We start from the raw sequence: 21,394 nt of genomic DNA, 5'->3' as shown, positions 1-21,394 counted from the left end.
GTTGGACCGAAGGGCCTGTTTCCGTGCTGTACATCTCTATTGCTCTATGACTCTATGAATGACTTCCCACTATATTTCAAAAACAAATAGGAAATCCTGTTAGGTAACTGCTTTTAACTAATGGCCTATGATGTACCATCAAAAGCAGTAATCAGGGTACTGGAGTATCACATTTTAAGTTGAAGTATCAAGTACATTAATTTTACTAAACTATAGAAGCAAAAGAAGTCAATGTTCAAAAACATAGTTTAGTATTTAAAAGAGGGCCTTTTGCCTGTCATCATGATACTAATAAAAGGTTAAATTATGAGGACAAATTGAATAATTTTACTTGTTTGCCTTTAAATTTAGAAAGCTGACTGATGATTAAACTGAGAACTGAAAAATTATAGAAATACTTGTGTAGGTTTGCTCGCTGAGCTGGATGTTTCGTTTTCAGAAGGTTCATCACCATACTAGGTAACATCATTAGTGAGCCTCCGGATGAAGCACTGGTGGTATGGCCCGCTTTCTACTTATACGTTTAGTTTTCCTTGGGTTGGTGACATCATTTCCTGTGGTGATGTCATTTCCTGCTCTTTTTCTCAGTGGGTGGTAAATGAGATCCAATTCAATGTGTTAATAGAGTTCCAGTTGGAATGCCACACTTCTAGGAATTTTCGTGTGTGCCTCTGTTTGGCTTGTCCAAGGATGGGTGTGTGTCCCAGTCGAAATACTTCATATGGTGAAAATGAACAAACTAGATTTTATCAGGGGGTGATATCCAATACAAAGATTATAATCTCAAAGTTGGTGATAAGCCAGTTATGAGTGAAATCAAGAATCATTTTTGACCACAAAAGGTTAATATAAATGTTGGATACTTTGGTAAAAGATTGCAGATGCTGGAACTGAAATGGTTCATAATGAGATTTTTTTTATTGCATAAGTGTATAAAGAATATGGAACAAACATAGGCAAAAAGGAATTAAATATGGATCAACCAACCATACGATGTGATGATAACACAGGTTTGAGTGGTTGAATAGTCTGCATGTGTTTCTGATATGATTCCAACACTTTGAACTGAGCTTCCTTTCCATAAATAAATTTAAAAGTTTCTTAACGTTAAGTTATCTAACACAAAAGCAAAATACTGCAGATGTTGGAAATCTGAAATAGAAACAAAAAATGTTGGGAATATTCAGCAAGTCAGGCTGTGTCTGTGGAGAGAAAAACATGTTTAATGTTTAAGGTTGATGATCTTTCATCAGAACTGGGAAGGTAGTAAACAAGTCAAAAGGTGCAAGTGGGCGGCACGGTGGCACAGTGGTTAGCACTGCTGCCTCACAGCACCAGAGACCCAGGTTCAGTTCCCGACTCAGGGAGTTTGCAAGTTCTCCCCGTGTCTGCGTGGGTTTCCTCCGGGTGCTCCGGTTTTTTCCCACAGTCCAAAGATGTGCGAATCAGGTGAATTGGCCATGCTAAATTGCCCGTAGTGTTAGGTAAGGGGTAAATGTAGGGGTATGGGTGCGTTGCGCTTCAGCGGGTCGGTGTGGACTTGTTGGGCCGAAGGGCCTGTTTCCACGATGTAAGTAATCTAATCTAAAAGTCTAACGTGTGTATTCCTGTGACGAGTAAAGCAACAAAACATATGTGCAGAAGAAATATGAATGGCAAGATGGTGAAAGCAGCACAAAAAGCAGAAGAAAACATGAAAGTAAAATCAAAATGGGGTCAAAGGTTATGGTCTCAAATTATTGAACTCATTGCTTGAAAGATTGTAAAATACCTAATTGAAAGATAAAGTATATTACTTGCATTTGTAATGAACTTCATTGGAGCATTGCAGAAATCCATGGATTGAAGAGGTCATTATGATAGGAAGTTTGAGAATTAAAATGACAGGCCTGGATTCTTATGTTTTGTTTTTCTCTTCTTTTCTCTTTCTGCTGCCAACTGTTCATGACTGTGCCACGCACACTTCTTTTAGACTTTATATTTTTGCCGGTTTCGCTACCTGCACTGCCAACTAATTTGTCATTAATCACTCCTGTCTCCCACTCTATCTTAGGCCTTCTGTTTTGTCCATATCCCACCCTCCTCTTTTCACTTGCTTAAGATTTATTACAGTTCAAACTCTTCACAACTCTGATGAAAGGTTACTAAATTAAAAAGACTAACTGTTTTCCTTTTCACTGACCTGATCTACTACTTCCAGCATTTTCTGTTTTAACTTCTATTTTGTTTCCTGTAAAAACAGATTTTCTTAAAAAATCTCTCTTTTCAAGAATTTCAAGACCCTTTCCAGAGATATTCATACTAACACCAAATTCAGACTAAACCAGTTCTTTGAATATTCCATGAAGTTAGAAGTGTGTGTACACTTTTCAATCTCTTTAATGCTAATCTTTTTCATCACCTTTTTGACTGTGTCTATTCCTGAGGTTTTAGTTCCATTAACTTAGTGTGACTGTACTATTTTCATTACTATTAACACGAAGATTTGACCTGCAACAATATCATTGTTATAAAATGCCATCAGGTGATTGCCAGCATAAGTGCCATATAACGTATGAAAAATAACTTCAATGCGATTACAGTTTATTGTGCTTTTGTTGTGTTATAAATTTCATGCCTCAGAGATCATAAATATGGCAAGAAAATCAAAAGTTCCAATTTATAAGCATCAAAATCCAAGCTGTGCCCTGCTTATTCTGCTTTCATGGAATCATAAGATCCCTACAGTGTGAAAGCAGGCCATTCAACACATCGAGTTGACACTGACCCCCTGAACAGCACCCCACCCAGACCCACACCCCAACCCTATAATTCTGCATTTCCCATCACTAACCCACCAGTCTGCACATTCCTGGACACTCTGGGCAATATAGCATAGCCAATCCACCGAACCTGTACATTTTTACTGAAATAAAATCAAGATATTGTATTGGACATAACGATGGCTCCAATGTAGCCTAAGTTGGCTAAATGTCTTACAGGCCAATTTGTAAACTTGCATATAAGGCAGCACAAATTTATCTGTAAGTGTTCAACTTGACTGACACTATTAAGCTCCATTGAATAATAATAGTCTAATCAGTGGGACTTCTGCCAGTTACAAGAGCATTTGAAAAGCTTGAAATTTCATTGTGCTGAAATTTTGATTTTCCAATGCAAAGAGTTGTCTATCGCCAAGTGCAGGCTGACACTGTGTAACATCCCAGACTCTGCGTTGAGCAATACATTAAAGCTTGAGACAGCTGCTGCAGGGGCACAGTGGGGTAAGGCCACTGAATTAAACTATGATAAATCCCTCAAGTTATATGCTTGATGTGCATTGAACATTGTAAATATTGAATGAAATTGTATATGAGTACCATATAATATTGAATGAAAGTGATTTGTTTGGCATTTTATGTAAAATGGTCACGTAATGCATTTTTATGACTTTTATGAATAAATAATTATTTTTTAAAAAATGTACAATGTATTTATGTACAATGAAATAGTAAGCCAGTACTTTATAAGAAGATTTGCAATTTTATACTGTGGACCACGTACATTTTTTATTAAATATTGTTTATATAAACAGTATTTTTCTAAATTTTGAGGCAAGATGTATGTTGAATAAATAAGACAAATCTAGGCTGTATATAATCTGATGCAAAAGGCCAAAAAGGATTTGAAGGGATGCTAGATAAGTATCAGAGAATAAAAGGAATATTCTTTTAAGGTGAGATGAAATGGAGCTGGAGATGACTGGAAGCATAAATACCAGTGAGACTGAATGACCTGTTTCTATACAATACTCCGTATGTAATTATATTCATTCAATATCTACCTGACACAAGCAACTTGCAATTTGGTTACTTGGCTCATTCATAAAAGAATGTTAGAACATAGAACATATAGAACATAGAACAATACAACACAGAACAGGCCCTTCGGCCCACGATGTTGTGCCGAACATTTGTCCTAGCTTAAGCACCTATCCATGTACCTATCCAATTGCCGCTAAAGGTCACCAATGATTCTGATTCTGCCACTCCCACAGGCAGCGCATTCCATGCCCCCACCACTCTCTGGGTAAAGAACCTACCCCTGACATCCCCCCATACCTTCCACCCTTCACCTTAAATTTATGCCCCCTTGTAACACTCTGTTGTACCCAAGGAAAAAGTCTCTGACTGTCTACTCTATTTATTCCCCTGATTATCTTATAAACCTCTATTAAGTCATCCCTCATCCTTTGCCGTTCCAATGTGAAAAGGCCTAGCACTCTCAACCTATCCTCGTACGAGGTAAAAACAATGACTGCAGATGCTGGAAACCAGATTCTGGATCAGTGGTGCTGGAAGAGCACAGCAGTTCAGGCAGCATCCAAAGTGCAGCAAAATCGACGTTTCGGGCAAAAGCCCTTCATCAGGAATAAAGGCAGTGAGCCTGAAGCGTGGAGAGATAAGCTGGAGGACTGGTAAATCTCCTCTGCACCCTCTCCAAAGCTTCCACATCTTTCCTAAAGTGAGGTGACCAGAACTGCACACAGTACTCCAAATGTGGCCTTACCAAGGTACTGTACAGTTGCAACATCACCTCATGACTCTTGAATTCAATCCCTCTGCTAATGAACGCTAATACATCATAGGCCTTCTTACAAGCTCTATCCACCTGAGTGGCAACTTTCAAAGAGCTATGAACATAGACCCCAAGATCCCTCTGCTCCTCCACCTTACTAAGAACCCTACCGTTAACCCTGTATTCCGCATTCTTATTTGTCCTTCCAAAATGGACAACCTCACACTTGACAGGATTGAACTCCATCTGCCACTCCTCAGCCCAGCTCTGCATCATATTTAAGTCCCTTTGCAACCGACAACAGTCCTCCTCACTATCCACAACTCTACCAATCTTCGTATCGTTTGCAAATTTACTGACCCACCCTTCGACTCCCTCTTCCAAGTCATTAATAAAAATTACAAACAGCAGGGGACCCAGAACTGATCCCTGCGGAACTCCATTTGTAACTGGGCTCCAGGCTGAATATTTACCATCTACCACCGCTTTCTTACTTCGACCGGTTAGCCAGTTCTCTATCCAACTGGCCAAATTTCCCACTATCCCATGCCTCCTGACTTTCTGCATAAGCCTACCATGGGGAACCTTATCAAATGCCTTACTAAAATCCATGTACACTACATCCACTGCTCTACCCTCATCCACATGTCTGGTCACCTCCTCAAAGAATTCAATAAGACTTGTAAGGCAAGACCTACCCCTCACAAATCCGTGCTGCCTGTCCCTAATCATTCAGTGTCTTTCCAGATACTCATAAATCCTATCCCTCAGTACCCTTTCCATTACTTTGCCAACCACTGAAGTAAGACTAACTGGCCTGTAATTCCCGGGGTTATCCCTATTCCCATTTTTGAACAGGGGCACAACATTCGCCACTCTCCAGTCCCCTGGTACCACCCCCGTTGACAGTGAAGACAAAAAGATCATTGCCAATGGCTCTGCAATTTCCTCTCTTACTTCCCACATAATCCAAGGATATATCCCGTCAGGCTCGGGGGACTTGTCTATCCTCAAGTTTTTCAAAATGCCCAACACATCTTCCTTCCCATCAAGTATCTCCTCTAGCTTACCATCCGTTTCATACTCTCCTCTTCAACAATATGGTCCCTCTCATTTGTAAATACTGAAGAAAAGTACTCATTCAAGACCTCTCCTATCTCTTCCGACTCAATACACAGTTTCCCAATACTGTCCTTGATCGGACCTACCCTCGTTCTCATCATTCTCATGTTTCTCACATACGCATAAAAGGCCTTGGAGTTATCCTTGATCCTACCCGCCAAAGATTTTTCATGCCCTCTCTTTGCTCTCCTAATCCCTTTCTTCAGCTCTTTCCTGGCTATCCAGTATCTCTCCAACGCTCTGTCTGAACCTTGTTTCCTCAACCTTATGTAAGCCTCCTTCTTCCTCTTTACTAGACATTCAACCTCCCTCGTCAACCAAGGTTCCCTCACACGACCATCTCTTTCCTGCCTGACAGGTACATACATTTCAAGGACACGTCGTATCTGTTCCTTGAAAAGGTTCCACATTTCAACGACATTCTTGCCTGACAGCCTATGCTCCCAACTTATGCTCCTCAGATCCTGTCTTGCAGCAATGTAGCTACCCTTCCCCCAGTTGTAAAACCTATCCTGTTGCATGCACCTATCTCTCTCCATAACCAAGGTGAAAGTCACAGAATTGTGGTCACTATCACCAAAATGCTCACCCACTAACAAGCCCATCACTTGTCCCGGTTCCTTATCAAGTACCAAATTCAATATGGCCTCCCCTCTGGTCGGACAATCTACATACTGAGTTAGAAAAGCTTCCTGGACACACTGCACAAACACCGCCCCGTCCAATCTACTTGATCTAAAGAGCTTCCAAACAATATTTGGGAAGTTGAAATTGCCCATGACTACTACCCTGTGACTTCTGCACCTTTCCAAAACCTGTTTCCCAATCTGTTTCTCCACATCTCTGCTGCTATTGGGGGGCCTATAGTAAACACCCAACAAGGTGACTGCTCCTTTCCTATTTCTGACTTCAGCCCATACTACCTCCAAAGGCAGATCTCCCTCGAACTGCCTTTCTGCAGCCATTATACCATTTCTAATTACCAATGCCACATCCCCTCCTTTTTTACCACCCTCCCTAATCTTACTGAAACATCTGTAACCAGGAACCTCCAACAACCATTCCTGTCCCTCATCTATCCACGTTTCTGTGATGGCCACAACATCGTAGTCCCAGGTACCAATCCACGCCTTAAGTTCACCCACCTTATTTCTGATACTCCTGGCGTTGAAGTATATACACTTGAACCGATCTCTGTGTCTGCAAGTATTCCCTGTCAGTGCTACCTTCTCCACAGCCTCCCTACATTCTTGGACATCCTGAAAAACAGCTAACCTACTTGCTGGACTACAAGTCCGGATCCCATCCCCCTGCCAAATTAGTTAAAGCCCCCCCAAAGAGTGCTAGCAAACCTACCTCCCAGGATATTGGGGCCCTTCTGGTTCAGGTGCAACCCGTCCTGCTTGTACAGGTCCCACCTTCCCCAGAATGCAGTCCAATTGTCCAAATACCTGAAGCCCTCCCTCCTACGCCATCCTTGCAGCCACGTGTTCAACTGCATTCTCTTCCTATTCCTTGCCTCACTGTCACGTGGCACCGGCAACAACCCAGAGATGACGACTCTGTCTGTCCTAGCTTTTAGATTCCAACCTAACTCCTGAATGACCTCCCCACCCCTCTTCCTACCTATGTCATTGGTGGCAATGTGCACCATGACTTCTGGCTGCACACCCTCCCCCTTAAGGATTCTGAAGACACGGTCTGAGACGTCTCGGACCATAGATGTTGTTCATCTATGTTATGTATGACATGAATGTTGCCAAGGTGCAAGTATACCATTTCCTTGTTTAACATAAAGCCTCTTTTATAGAGTCATAGAGATGTACAGCACAGAAACCGACCCTTCGGTCCACCTCGCCTATGCCGACCAGATATCGCAACCCAATCTAGTCCCACCTGCCAGTACCTGGCCCAAATCCCTCCAAACCCTTCCTATTCATGTACTCATCCAGATGCCTTTTAAATGTTGCAATTGTACTAGCCTCCACCACTTCCTCTGGCAGCTCATTCCATACACATACCACCCTCCGAGTGAAAAAGTTGCCTCTTAGGTCTCTTTTATATCTTTCCCCTCTCACCCTAAACCTATGCTCTCGAGTTCTGGATTCTCCCACCCCAAGGAAAAGACTTTGTCTATTTACCCTATCCATGCCCTTCATGATTTTATAAACATCTATAAAGTCACCCCTCAGCCTCCGACACTCCAGGGGAAAACAGCCCAAGCCTATTCAACCTCTCCCTAAAGCTCAAATCCTCCAACCCTGGCAACATCCTTGTAAATCTTTTCTGAACCCTTTCATGTTTCACAACATCTTTCTAATAGGAAGGAGACCAGAATTGCATGCAATATTCAACAGTGGCCTAACCAATGTCCTGTACAGCCACAACATAACCTCCCAACTCTTGTACTCAATACTCTGACCAATAAAAGAAAGCTTACCAAACGCCTTCTTCACTATTCTATCTGCGACTCCACTTTCAATGAATTATGAACCTGCATTCCAAGGTCTCTTTGTTCAGCAACACTCCCTAGGACCTTACCATTAAGCATATAAATCCTGCTAAGATTTCCTTTCCCAAAATGCAGCACCTCGCACTTAGCTGAATTAAACTCCATCTGCCACTCCTCAGCCCATTGACCCATCTGATCAAGATCCCATTGTAATCTGAGGTAACCTTCTTCACTGTCCACTACACCTCCAAATTTGGTGTCATTAGCAAACTTATTAACTATACCTCTTATGCTCACATCCAAATCATTTATATAAATGATGAAAAGTAGTGGACCAGCACCGATCCTTGTGGCACTCCACTGGTCACAGGCCTCCAGTCTGAAAAACAACTTTCCACCACCACCCTCTGTCTTCTACCTTTGAGCCAGTTCTGTATCCAAATGGTGACATGGGCATCAAATTTGAGGGAGCTATACATTAGAGTTCTTTTGTTTTCTTAAGGCCTGCAAGTAACTGATTTTGTATGAGTTATATCTGTTTCTCTTAAATTTTATTCATGTCAGAATCATTTAGATTCCAATTTAACTTGGAAGAACACTAAAACACCATGGATGATTGAAATTAAAAATTGGAACAGAAAGTGCTGGAGAAACTCAGCAGGAATGGCAACATCTACAGAGAGAGAGAGAAAGAGAGAGAGAGAGAGAGAGACAGAAAGAAAGAGTTTATGATGTCCAATATGACTTCTTCAGAGGGTGGAAATGTGATAGGTTTTATACCATAGAAAAAGGTAGAAGGATTGAGTGGAACAGAAGGTAACATCATGAGAAGGTTAGAGGGTTAGAGATCACAGATGCCACAGAACAAAAAGCAAAGGGAATGGTAATGGTCTCCTCTACCTCCACTGTGGTGAGACACGATCTACAATTGTGTGTAACTCATTTCCTACACTTTTGCCTTTGTCTCCCAGGACAATAATATAGTTCCCTTTGTCCTCACTTTTCACCCAATCAGCACCCTAATTCAAAGCAGTCTGAGAGAGTTCCACCCGCGATCAAAGGATCATCTTTCATTTTTTCTGCCACTTTCAACAGGATACCATCTTCCTCCTCTTTCTCTGTCAGTCTTCCAAAGGGACATCCTAGTTCACTCTGATACCAACACATTATCCCCCTCCTTTTCCCATTTAACACTTGCCTTTCAACCTTCTATGACCTCTCTGTCCAAAAGCCCAAACATTCCTCCCAAATGAAGCAATGATTTACTTGTACTTCTTTAATCCAGTCTACTGTATTCACTGCTTACAACGTAGTCGCCTCTCCAATGGCAAGACCAAATACAGAATTAGTGACTGTTTTGTGGAACACCTCCACTCTACCTGCAACAATGACTTCAACCCTTCCAGTTGCTTGCCATTTTTATACATCATCTTGCCTGAATGCTAACATTTATATGATATATTTGTTGCAGTGTTTCTATGCAGCCCAACATAGGCTGGAGAAACACTTCATTTGTCAGTGAGGCACTTATAGCCTTTTGGACACAATATTGCATTCAACAACTTTAGAGACCATGAACTCAATCTCCATTTTATTTTTCCTATTACACACCCCAATCCTCACAAGAGTCTGATTTTCTTGGTTTTTGCTTCCAGCAGACCTGATCTATGTTCTTCTATTACCATCTACCCTAGACCTATCTCCCTTCTCTACAATCTTCACCACTCCTTTTGACTTTTGGCATGAGATGCCATTGATCTCTAATCTACCTCAATCTCTTCCATTCTGTTTCACTTGTTGCTTCCTACCCTTCTCCACAGTATACATCCCATCATGTTTTCACCTCTTCCTTGTAATTTTTAAAGAATAACCATTTCGGACTAGAAATTTTAACTCTGTTTTTCTCTCCACAGATGCTGCCAGACCTGCTGAGTTTCTCCAGCAATGTCTGTTTTTATTTGAATATAACTTTGTCTTTAGTCTCTCACATATCAGCCTCCATCCAATCTGCTTGTTTGAATAAAGTTATCTAAGTTGGCACAGGGTACAGCCTTTATGGGTTTGTTGGCTCATATTTAACCAAGACTTCACAAAGTTATTATTTTCAATGTTGCACAATTACAGTTAGATATGTTTAATCTCTTTAGTCTTTTCTGTTCTCCACTGCTTACGTAGAGCTGACTTGTGGAAGCACAGCTACATCAAAGAGTAAACTTACTGTTGCTTGTTTATTCAACTGTGTTTTTCTTATGGTCAATGATGGGGACTGCAATAAAACTTTAAATTAGACCCACAATGCCACAATATTAATATATTGGAATAAGCAGATACATGTGTTTATTGGTTGAGTTACCTAAGGGGACATTTTGTTGTTAATTTGATTGATTCTAATTGGCACTAAAAAGAGAAGGAACAGGTGCTGAAGATTGGCTCTGTTCACTGACCAAATTTGTTAACTGTTTCTGGCATTTTACTGTTTGGACTCCAATTGGAGACTTGTTACTCAAATGCTCAGGTCAATTTGACCCAGTTCTCACTTTCTCTTGCACCTTTTCCACAAGTATTTTCCCTTCTTTTCAAAGAACTTCTGTGAGAAAAACAATCAAAGTTGCTGCTGCATTAGGATTCAAAGTGACGAGAGCTGTGCTCCTTACTGAGTACATTTGTAAATCTAGGCGAAAGTGAGGACTGCAAATGCTGGAGATTAGAGTTGAGAGCATGGTGCTGGAAAAGCACAGCAGGTCAGGTAGCATCCGAGGAGCAGGAGAATCGATGTTTCAGGTAAAAGCCCTTCATCAGGAATGAGGCTGTGAGCTGAGGGGGTAGTGAGATAAATGGGAAGGGGTGAGGCCGGGGGCAAGGTAGCTGAGAGTGCACTAGCATTTCCCATAACCACAACTGCAAATGTGAAAAAGAGGACAATACTCAGGTTTGGTCTGATAAGTGGCAAGTAACATATATGCCACACAAGTACTGAGCAATAGTCACCTACAACCACAAAGAATCTAAACATCTCCCCTTGATGTTCAATGGCATTACCATCACTGAATCCCCCATTCTCAACAATCTTACTATTGACCAGAAACTGAACTAGACCAGCCATATCAATATTGTGCCTTCAAGCTCAGGTCAGATATTAGACTCCTTGTCATCCAAATGCCTATTGACCATCTATAAAGCACATCAGGCATGTGATGGAATACACTCTGTCATAAGATGCATCCTCACCACTGGTCATCATGTTGTATGAGCTATCGAGTACATTTGATTCTACCATTTTTTTGGGTAGAGGTTGATAGGGTCTTGTTGCTTTAGTGTGCTAAAGGAAAACTGCTCAGTATTCTGAGAAGAAGATCCTGTTTTAAACAAAATATTGTGCAAGTTACATTAACCTGAGTGACATCATTATAAAGTTTATAAGAAAAACCCAAATGGTAGGTCTTACTCCTTTGAGATTCTAAGCTGTTCTCCCGGCAAGTCTGTATGTATCATAATAGTGCAAGGTGCTTAAGGAACTCCTCAGTATTAACCCTTTCAGAACCCTCTGCCCTTAAAAAGAATCTCCCCCAAGTTGTTTTATTTTCAATATTAATATTGTACATTTGTTCATATAGTTGCATTTACCACTACTCCCTCTGAAGTCTCTGGCTTCAGAATCTGTGCAGTCTAAATGTTTCACTATTCTCCCAGAACGTGCTCTCTTCACACTTGGAATCTTGTACATCTGTGTTGAAGATTGTTGATTTTGATAGTGTTCCTTACAATGGGAGGGTTGAAAGTTCCTTTAGACTGGAGGATGCCTGATTACTTGGATTCCCTTCGCAAACTACTGCTGTCCTGTTGAAACTGGCACCTTATTTTTTGTTATATCCTGGATCACCAAATCAGACGATTTCTCCTTCACTGTGTCCTGAATCTGTGGACTTTGGTTAATCCATCTCAAGGGTGACTTCCACAGAATTGTATGCACAACATCTTCAACTGCCATGGAGGAAACCAGGCAATGGGACACTTGGGGCAGCAGTGCCCTAACTATGTTGCTGCTATTCCACAGCTTCTGTTTCAGGCCTAGTGCCCCTGACAAGCCAGTACGCTGTTGTTCCTGAGTTTGCTTGTACATTGGTTTGAAGTTATTAATTGCCAATGCCATGCGATCATCTCCTGCCTAGTGTTGAACAGATGTCTTGTCTTTGGCAGTCTTCCAAGCGGTTGAGATGAGAAGGGACTTCCTCACTTATAGAATGGCGAATCTTCGGAATTCTCTTCACAGTCATTAAGTATAAGTTTTAAATTAGAGACTGACAGATTTTTAGTTTCTAATTACATCAAGTGATATGGAGATAGTGTGGAAAATGGAATTGAGGTAAATGCTCAGCCATGATATGGAATGGTGGAGCAGCCTTGAGGGGCTAGATGTCCTAGTCCTGCTCCTACATTTCTATGATTCTGTGCTGCATCTCCATGCCCTAGATGGCCCAAATAATCAGTACGTTCTTTTCATGCTGAATAAATTGGTATCCCTTTTTTCCTGATGAAGAGCTTTTGCCCGAAACGTCGATTTTTCCTGCTCCTCAGATGTTGCCTGGCCTGCTGTGCTTTTCCAGCACCACTCTAATCTTGGTCCAAGTCTTAATGAGTGTAAGATGAAAGCTTCAACCTTGTGTCTCCTTTAAGCAATATTTTAAGAAAAGGCAGTAAGACAGAATTGTACAGAGATCTGAGTGTAGTGGACTATGGTGAGATTTGTGGCAGAATGGGATAAGAGGTCTAGGAAGGCTGCCCTCAACACTGGAACTAATTTGCTGCATCTTTTATGCTTTTCACAAGTGACTTGGTGAGTTTCTTATTCAGTAAGTGGTGACTTGTCACTTAAGGGGGATTATTGTTTGCTAAACGCCTCATTGACAGCACAACTTGCCTCATTATTATCCAGCTTCCTATAATACCAAACTTGCTAAATAAGCTAAACATTGAGAAAACTTGACATCAGTGTGGGTACCTGTTGAATTCAGCTTGCCACTTGCTTCAAAGTACCTTGTTTTTGGACACAGAGCATCAACATCTCAGAACACACTCCATGTGTATCCGTTACATGCTCCTGTCATCCACTGACATTAGCTTCCGATATGTGCCAGCCTCAAAGAACCATCATAACACATCACAATCCCTTCAGTGTGGAAACAGGCCATTTGGCACAACAAGTCCATACCGACCCTCTGAACAGTAACCAATCCAGAGCCAGTTCCAGAACCCTATTACTTTCCATTTACCCCTAACTAATACACCTAACCTGCACTATAGAATACTTCTGTAATTCAATGCTGCATCTCGGGCTACACTGGAAACTGTCTTTATAATGTTGGAACAAGGACACAGTGCATTCAGGGGGCACACAACCAGCCCAGTGATTGAATCAGGCTGCATCTCTGGGCTCTGCACATGCTGTCATAACACACACATACTCGAAGCCTACCTGAATGTTTGCAACAGCCCTGCCTTACTTTTTACACTTTGCCCCCTCAGGCAAAAATACAAGGTTCATATTACTTCTGTCTTGCCTTGCCTTGTCATATTCACTCACAGGAATCACTGACTAGGCCAGCATTTATTGCCTATCACTAATTGCCCAGAGGGCAGTTAAGAGTCAACCACATTGCTGTGAGTCTGGAGTGACATGTAGGCCAGACAGAGCAAGGACAATAGTTTCCTTCCCTCAAGGACATTAATGAACCAGATGTTTTTTCCCACCAGCAGCAGCAATGACTTCCTGGTCATCACTGGATTCTTAATTCCAGATTTTTATTGAATTCAAATTCCATCCTCTGCCATAGCAGGATTTGAACTTGGGTCCCCAGGACATTACCTGGGTCTGTGGGTTAACAGCTCATCGATAATACCACTAGGCCATTGCCCCCCACTGTGTAGCATGGACACAAAGGAAAGAAGCTTGTCATGGTTGTCAGCAGGCTTCAGTAAAGTGAAGGGAGATAGCTTTTGCACAGGGAGTCTCAGCACAAGTCAAAGACAGCCTCTGATTTCAATCTAAGGACTTGGACACTGTTAGTCTGTGACTCAGAGCAGTCACAGTCAGAAGGGTCTCCATGTAAGAATTGACAGGCTGAATGTCAGACAGCCCACCACTACTGTGACTCTCTCTTATTGTGAGCTGTTTTCCTCCTGGAATGAGAGACAGGGAGGTACTAATAGTGATGAAAGTGTGAGACAGATGTGTTAGTGTTGATGTAGGTGGGACGGAACCCTGATCAAATGAATAGACAGCACAGAGGGCATACAGGATGAGTATTATCAGAGGTTAGATTGTGTGGCAGTGAGTAAGAGATGTTGCAGCCATCATGAGAGTGGTGGAGCATGAGCCTTGGTGGGAGAAGGCAGAGACAAAGTAAGTGTGAGGTATCAGAGAGAATATAGTGGCATTTATGTTGGTGGAGTAGAGAAGATCATTGATCATATTCCTAAATTGCTGCACTTTCCTCCAGATGGCTGGGACTGGATGGGAACCTTGACCAGACTGGCATGATTTGAAGTCATTGCCTGAAATCTCAAATCTTACATCAGCCTTGAAAGCTCCAAAACTTGCAGTGTTCACATCCTTTTGTAACAAAGTAGCCCAGATTTTCTAGTAGGAAAAATACTTTCAGATTTCCCTCTTAAATAGCATAGATTATGTAATTTGGAAGAGCAGTAAACTCCTCACTGTGAGGAAGTTAGTCTTTCCATTCTTGAAGCATTCCTAGGTCAAGTCAAATGCAGGCTGATGCAGTAAACCTCCTTGTTGACAAAACCCCAACAATGTTGCTCATTTTCCCTGACTTGCACCCAGTGAAAAATCAAAATCAACACAATATTAGAAGAAAGTTTGCAATCTCACATGCAGCATTAGCAGAAATATAAAATAGCCAATTTGATTTGAATTGTGCTAAGTCATAAGTGGTATAGACCACAGAACAGTGCCAAAACTATTCTGAATCTTATTACCTGACAGCTATCTGGTTACCTTATTCTGACAATATGGGCCGAATTTGAATCTTAGGCTCAGATTTGAAAGATGTTATCTATCATTCTGAAATGTGTTGTATGGATATGTTTGCCTTCGCATGAAGCACATTTTCATGTGTGGAACTTTTATTCAATTTTTTAAATCAATTTTCTCAGCTTACAAATGCCTGAATTACTAAGGCATACTTTCCTTGTATATTTGATCTTTCAGAAGTGTCCAAAAATGCTTCATGTACAATTACTTTGAAACACAAAGGCTGTAATGTGTGGGAAAATAACGATTACTTACAAAATTGTTAATTTATGCAAATAACACTTGGATCTATACCTGGGGAAATTTCCTGACCACACCATGAGGAAAGCTCTCTGCTCTGCTTTGAGGAGTTTCACAAGGTCTTCAATTTATGTCGACAGCATTCAGGGGGCAGCAAGCCTATTAAAGCAGTCTGCACTCAGAATTATGCTGGAGTATCCACTTTGTTCGTGTGCCGATGTTTTGTAAGAGATTTAAAGTCACAAGTTTCTCAGACAAGAAAGCTACTGATTGAACCAAAGTAATTTATTCTGACAATAAGACCTCCTGATGGAAATTCATAAACATTTTTGATATTGTTGTAAAAAGAGAGCCTACTGAGTTTCAAGATGGTCGATCAAAGTTCAGCAATACCAGGTGCTAGTAAAAGTTTGAATATGGTACTAAAAAGGGAACACATGTTTGTTAAGCTTTGATTATATTGTTCCTACCAGTCTCTTTGATTTCTCTTAAAGCATTTGCAGAGTCTTTGATAAATAGATTAGAATCATGAGCAGCTGAAAACTGTGATTGTACCTCACCCTGTTTCGGCATTGATTTTAATTAAATACAGTTTATAGAGATTGTTGATGAGATGATACCTTGCAGTAGATGAGGATGGAGAGGCTGGTGAGCTGTGAGGACAGCTGTCATCTCATCGTGATCAGAGGGATGAATGTATTCATAAATGCTGTTTCCTGTTAGTTCCACCTGGTAATGAAAATATGCCAGACCTTATTAAACACACATAACAATATGTTGCATGTAATGCCCATCACTCTACCTACTTTAATTATAAAATAAAAATGGAAACCAGATGAACAAGCAGGTAAACTTTCTGAGGTCATTTACCCATCCTGGGGTCAGTCCCATTATTGACTATTTTTTGGACAGTAGCAGGACATCTGTCCAAAGTGGATAGATTTCCAGTTTAGCACATGTCCCTTCGGGACTTGACTCTAATTTCTATGACAACAATGCACAAGCAAAGTCCTGCGGATGCTGAAAATAGAACATAGAACATGGAACATTACAGCGCAATACAGGCCCTTCGTCCCTCAATGTTGTCCCGCCCTGTGAAACCAATCTGAAGCCCATCTAACCTACACTATTCCATTCTTGTCCATATCCCTATCCAATAAGCATTTAAATGCCTGTGCGTTCCACTCCCCAACTACTCTCTGAGGAAAAAAAAACTTCTGACATTTGAAGCTATGCCCCCTCGTGCTAGCCATCACCATCACCATTCTAGGCTCTCACTGTCCAACTGATCTAACCCTCTGATTATCTTTATGTCTCAATTAAGTCACCTTTCAACCTTCTTCTCTCTGATGAAAACAGCTTCAAATCCCTCAACCTTTCCTCGTAAGACCATCCCTCCAAACCAGGCAACATCCTAGTAAATCTCCTCCAAAGCCTTTCCAAAGCTTCTACATCCTTTCTATAATGTGGTGACCAGAACTGTACGCAATATTTCAAGTATGGCCGCACCAGAGTTTTGTACAGCTGCAACATGACCACATGGTTCAGAAACTTGATCCCTTTACTACTAAAAGTGAACACACTGTATGCCTTCTTAACAGCCCTATCAACCTGGGTGGCAACTTTCAAGGATCTATGCACCCGGACACCGAAATCTCTCTGCTCATTGACACTACCAAGAATCTTACCATTCGTCCGGTACTCTACACTCCTGTTACTCCTTCCGAAGTGAATCACTTCACACTTTTCTGCATTAAATTCCCTTTGCTACCTCTCAGCCCAGCTCTAAAGCTTATCTATGACCCTCTGTAACCTGAAACATCCTTTGGCACTGTCCACAACTCCACCAACCTCAGTGTCAGCCACAAATATACCAACCCATCCTTCTACACCCTCATTCAGGTCCTTGCGGTACACCACTAGTAACTGAACACCAGGATGAACATTTCCCATCAATCACCACAATCTGTCTTCTTTCAGCTAGCCAATTTTTGATCCAAACCACTAAATCACCCTTAATCCCGTACCTCCGTATTTTGTGCAGGAGTATTCCATGGGGAACCTTATCAAATGCCTGACTGAAATCAAAAGAAAAATGCTGGAAAACCTCAGCAGGTTAAAAAGCATTTTTGACAAGAACAGACATTCTGAAGAAAAATCACCCAAACTGAAGTGATTATTTTCTCTCTGCAAATGCAGTCTAACCTGTTGACTTCTTCCAGCATATTCTGCTGGCTGTTTGTAATTTCTCTTTAATAGCATCAGTGGGGCACAGAATGAGTTTCCTGACAGGCATTCTAGTGGGGGTGAGCCAGGAGCCGAAGAAGGTGAACAACAGGTCAGTTTAAATTGTTTTCTTCACTTGCCCTGTGAGTTAGGAAAAGTAGAATTTCTCCTCCAGGCTCAGTAGAAAGCATAGTCCATTCCTGTCACACTCTTATTGTCCCTAATCCAATGGCAGTAAAGCTGATGATGGTACGTGAATTGCAACAGCAGAGATCAGTTAGCTGAGCACACACAGAGAATGGAACCTTAAACTTTCAGCCAATTTCATAATCCATATTCATTATTTAGGGAACTTAAAACAATCCTTTTAATGAAGTTGAATGTATAATTCTCTTTCAAAATTATATATAGTTTCAAGTCTAGGATGGATCAGTTCCATACTGGGCATAATTACAATTAGCAATTCTGAAGAAAGGTCACTGGACTTGAAATGTTAACTTTGATTTCTCTTCACAGATGCTGCCAGACATGCTGAGCCTTTCCAGCAACTTCTGTTTTTGTTTATAATTTCTATCAGGCTTTGAAAAATATAAAATAGGTATGAGCCGAAGAAGGTTTGAATAGCAAATACAGGGTATTTCATCATAATGGATATTATAAAAATAAATCTATTAAGCTTATTCCATTTTTCTCATTAGATTATTTCAACCAATGGATATATGGGACTGTTACAATTTAGGGCTTATAACATGCTCAAGCAATCACAGAGTAATGTGTAAGACATTAAAATCTCAGCTTGTGTCACAATTTCTACAATTCATAGAAATAGCTCATTATATTCAGTTCAGCTAACACTATACTTATTTTAAATAATTGATGTAAACAACTTGTTTCCAAATATGTTTCATAGCATGGGAGTTGATCTAATAAATGGCCAAAGTTTGCAATCATAAGAAGATTAAATAGTTTTCCTGATATACTCATTTACCAGTCAATTTAACACATTCATTAACATATATTAAAATTATAATCTATAAAAATATATCTTCAAATTTAAAATATCTCACAATTTTACAGTCGGCTCAAAATCTTCTTGGAGCTATAACTTACTGTATAATATAAAGAGCTCTTTAGCTAATTTGTTGGCAAAACTTTCATCCATACCTTTGCCACCTCCATTATTTCAATCTTGTCAAGGCGGACCTCCCACTCTCCATAAATTTTAGATAGTCAACTGCTCATATCTGATGCAGCAGCAAATCCCATTCACTGATCTCACCAAGCCCATTGGTTCCCAGTCTCCAGCATGTCAAATTCAAACTTCATATACTAATGTTTAAATATCTGCACGCCCTCACCCTTTCATGTGACTGTAATTTTCATCAAATCTACCACACTCTGAGAATTCCATGTTCATGCAATTTTGGCTGCTTGTGTATCTATTATTTCCTTTGCTCCTGCATTAATAGTTGTGCCTGGAGAGTTTTAGACCCTAAGTTCAGGAATTAATGCAATAAATCACTTCTCTCCTTCCCCTCTAAATCTGATGTATTTGAGCAAGGTTTAGTGATGCCTCCTAATACCACCTTTGACTCAACATCAGTGTCTGGTTATGTCTCTGTGATAAACCTTTGGCTCAACAATGTGTCTCAACCATCTCAGATGAACATCTCTGATACAGCAGTAAATTTCTATTCCCAGAAGAATCATTATATTCTACTTTTGAGCAAGGTTACTTGAACAATAAATGTTCTGTGCCCTGAACGTGCATCACGATTAATAAAGCCTCTAAATAGGTTCAGTAGCTTTCTCTTGAAGTGAAAGAATATAATTTATCAAGGCCTCTTACAAATCAAAATAAATTGTCTTCCAGCTAACACATAAAGTTTGGTTTGATGATCTCCACAGTGATCAATAACTCCAAAAACAGGTTTTAAGTCCTAGTTAATAGCAGAAAGACTAACATTTCAAAATGACATATTTACTAAAACAAATAACTAAAAAAATTAATATTAACTAGACACTATCCTTGTAGGCAACTTGAAGTGTTTTATATCATAGAATATTTTTCCTTTCTTAGCCCAACGAATAAAAAATGTACTTTGAATTTATTTGTGTCCATTCAGTTTTCCCAGAACAATAAAAAAATATTTTTTTAGCTTTCAAGATTTTTGCCCTGTTCTTTCTTTACCAAACCTGGTAACTTGCAATCTTAAAATTTTATTTTGTATGAGATTTTCTGTTCTCGGATATATCCAGCCAGCTCAAAATAGGCAACTCTCAACCTCATTTTAACTCCCTGCAAATTTGTTTTTTAAATCTCCCTCCATAAGGCTCGTTTTGGTCTCTAGCAGCTCTCGCTCCTCTGATTCAAAAACAAAACAAACTGTCTCTGTTATTTGGTAGTATTCTAGCAAATATTGCAACCTGATCTTAAAATGGCTTCCACTACATCCATGGTAATATGAATCACCTGCATCCCACAATAGTTAGCCAACCTTGAGAGCCAAATGATCTTTCATCTTGAACTAAATTGACACTTTAAAGTGCAACTGTTCACAATTAGAAGTTCTCAACAGTTTTCTGGGACTTTGGAAAGTCAACTTCCACTGGTAACAGATAGCTTTCTGCCATTGTTTCTAAGCTTAAATGCATTGCACCTTCACTCAGTAAAACAATCTAAGCCTTTGATGGATTTCTAACAATCAAAACACCTAGGTATACTGTCAGGTAGACTTCAGAAGAGATAATACGATACACTTAGTTCCAAAATCATAACAATCTCATAAACAATTATAAACAAACTTTCAAATAATCATGTTATAATGTTTGGCAGATTGATATTGTTCAGAAGGTGACTGACAAGCAGCTTGTCATAATGCATTTACATCGAAATGGTGGATCCCCCAGGTTTAGAATTTAATCAGGCAAGTGTGTTGCACTGGGCCACCTAGACTATGGTTGAAGCTCTAATAATAATAAGTAAAATCATGAAAAATTTGTAATATATGGAATTTCAGTTAATTTCTGAAACATAAGTTCTAAGACAACATCATCTTCCAAATGAATAAATGTGCAGAGTATTAGAAATGTTGAAGTGTCAGCTCTCAGTTTCCAATGTGTTTACATTTCCCATTTTGCTGAGTAATGATTTTCAGTGAATGCCTTCCCTAGATAAATCCCCTGGAGTACCAAGATGGCTTTGCTCCCACATCCATCTATCGTCATTCACAATGTCTTCTGTCTGCTGACCACATAAAATTGCTGTCTGCTTTAGGGAAGTCTGTAACCTGATCTCAAAAATGACTTACCCTGCACTCTTCCCCATGGTCTCATGAAAGCTAATGGCCTTTCATCCAGGTAACACAACTATTCTTGACCACAACTCTCAACTTCAAGCTAACTGGGCCAATTATAGTGCAACTGTTTACACTTTAATAATTTCAGCACTTTTTGGAGACTTTGGGACTTTCGTCATTGTTAATACATAGACTGCTGTCATTCTCTTCAAATATAAATACCTTGCACCTCTTTCCCAGTGAAATAATCTAGGCTTTTCTTTAACCTTGGGAATCAAACCAGCCAAACTTCCTGTCACGTAGACTGAAGAAGAGGTTACATTACCTCCTCCCTTTCACCTTTAATTTCAGCTCATGGTCATGAAACACTGCAATCTAATAAACCTCTAAACTCTAACAATACCTTTTTTGTCTTATCTCAGTGCTGATATTTCTTGTTGCTCTAGC

The 21,394-nt window shown here is 40.3% G+C and overlaps 1 protein-coding gene across 1 annotated transcript in view; it reads right to left on the bottom strand.

The window, feature by feature from the left end:
• Positions 1 to 21,394, bottom strand: part of sim2 (SIM bHLH transcription factor 2) — a 98,118-nt gene that overhangs the window by 32,933 nt on the left and 43,791 nt on the right. Inside the window, exon 4 of the mRNA XM_060833207.1 lies at positions 16,043 to 16,151. Within this exon, the coding sequence (XP_060689190.1) occupies positions 16,043 to 16,151 (109 nt within the window). The remainder of the gene's footprint in view (positions 1 to 16,042; positions 16,152 to 21,394) is intronic.

Source organism: Hemiscyllium ocellatum, chromosome 12, assembly GCF_020745735.1.
Source record: "Hemiscyllium ocellatum isolate sHemOce1 chromosome 12, sHemOce1.pat.X.cur, whole genome shotgun sequence".
Classification (NCBI taxonomy): domain Eukaryota; kingdom Metazoa; phylum Chordata; class Chondrichthyes; order Orectolobiformes; family Hemiscylliidae; genus Hemiscyllium; species Hemiscyllium ocellatum.
This window is presented reverse-complemented; position numbering and strand designations above follow the sequence as displayed.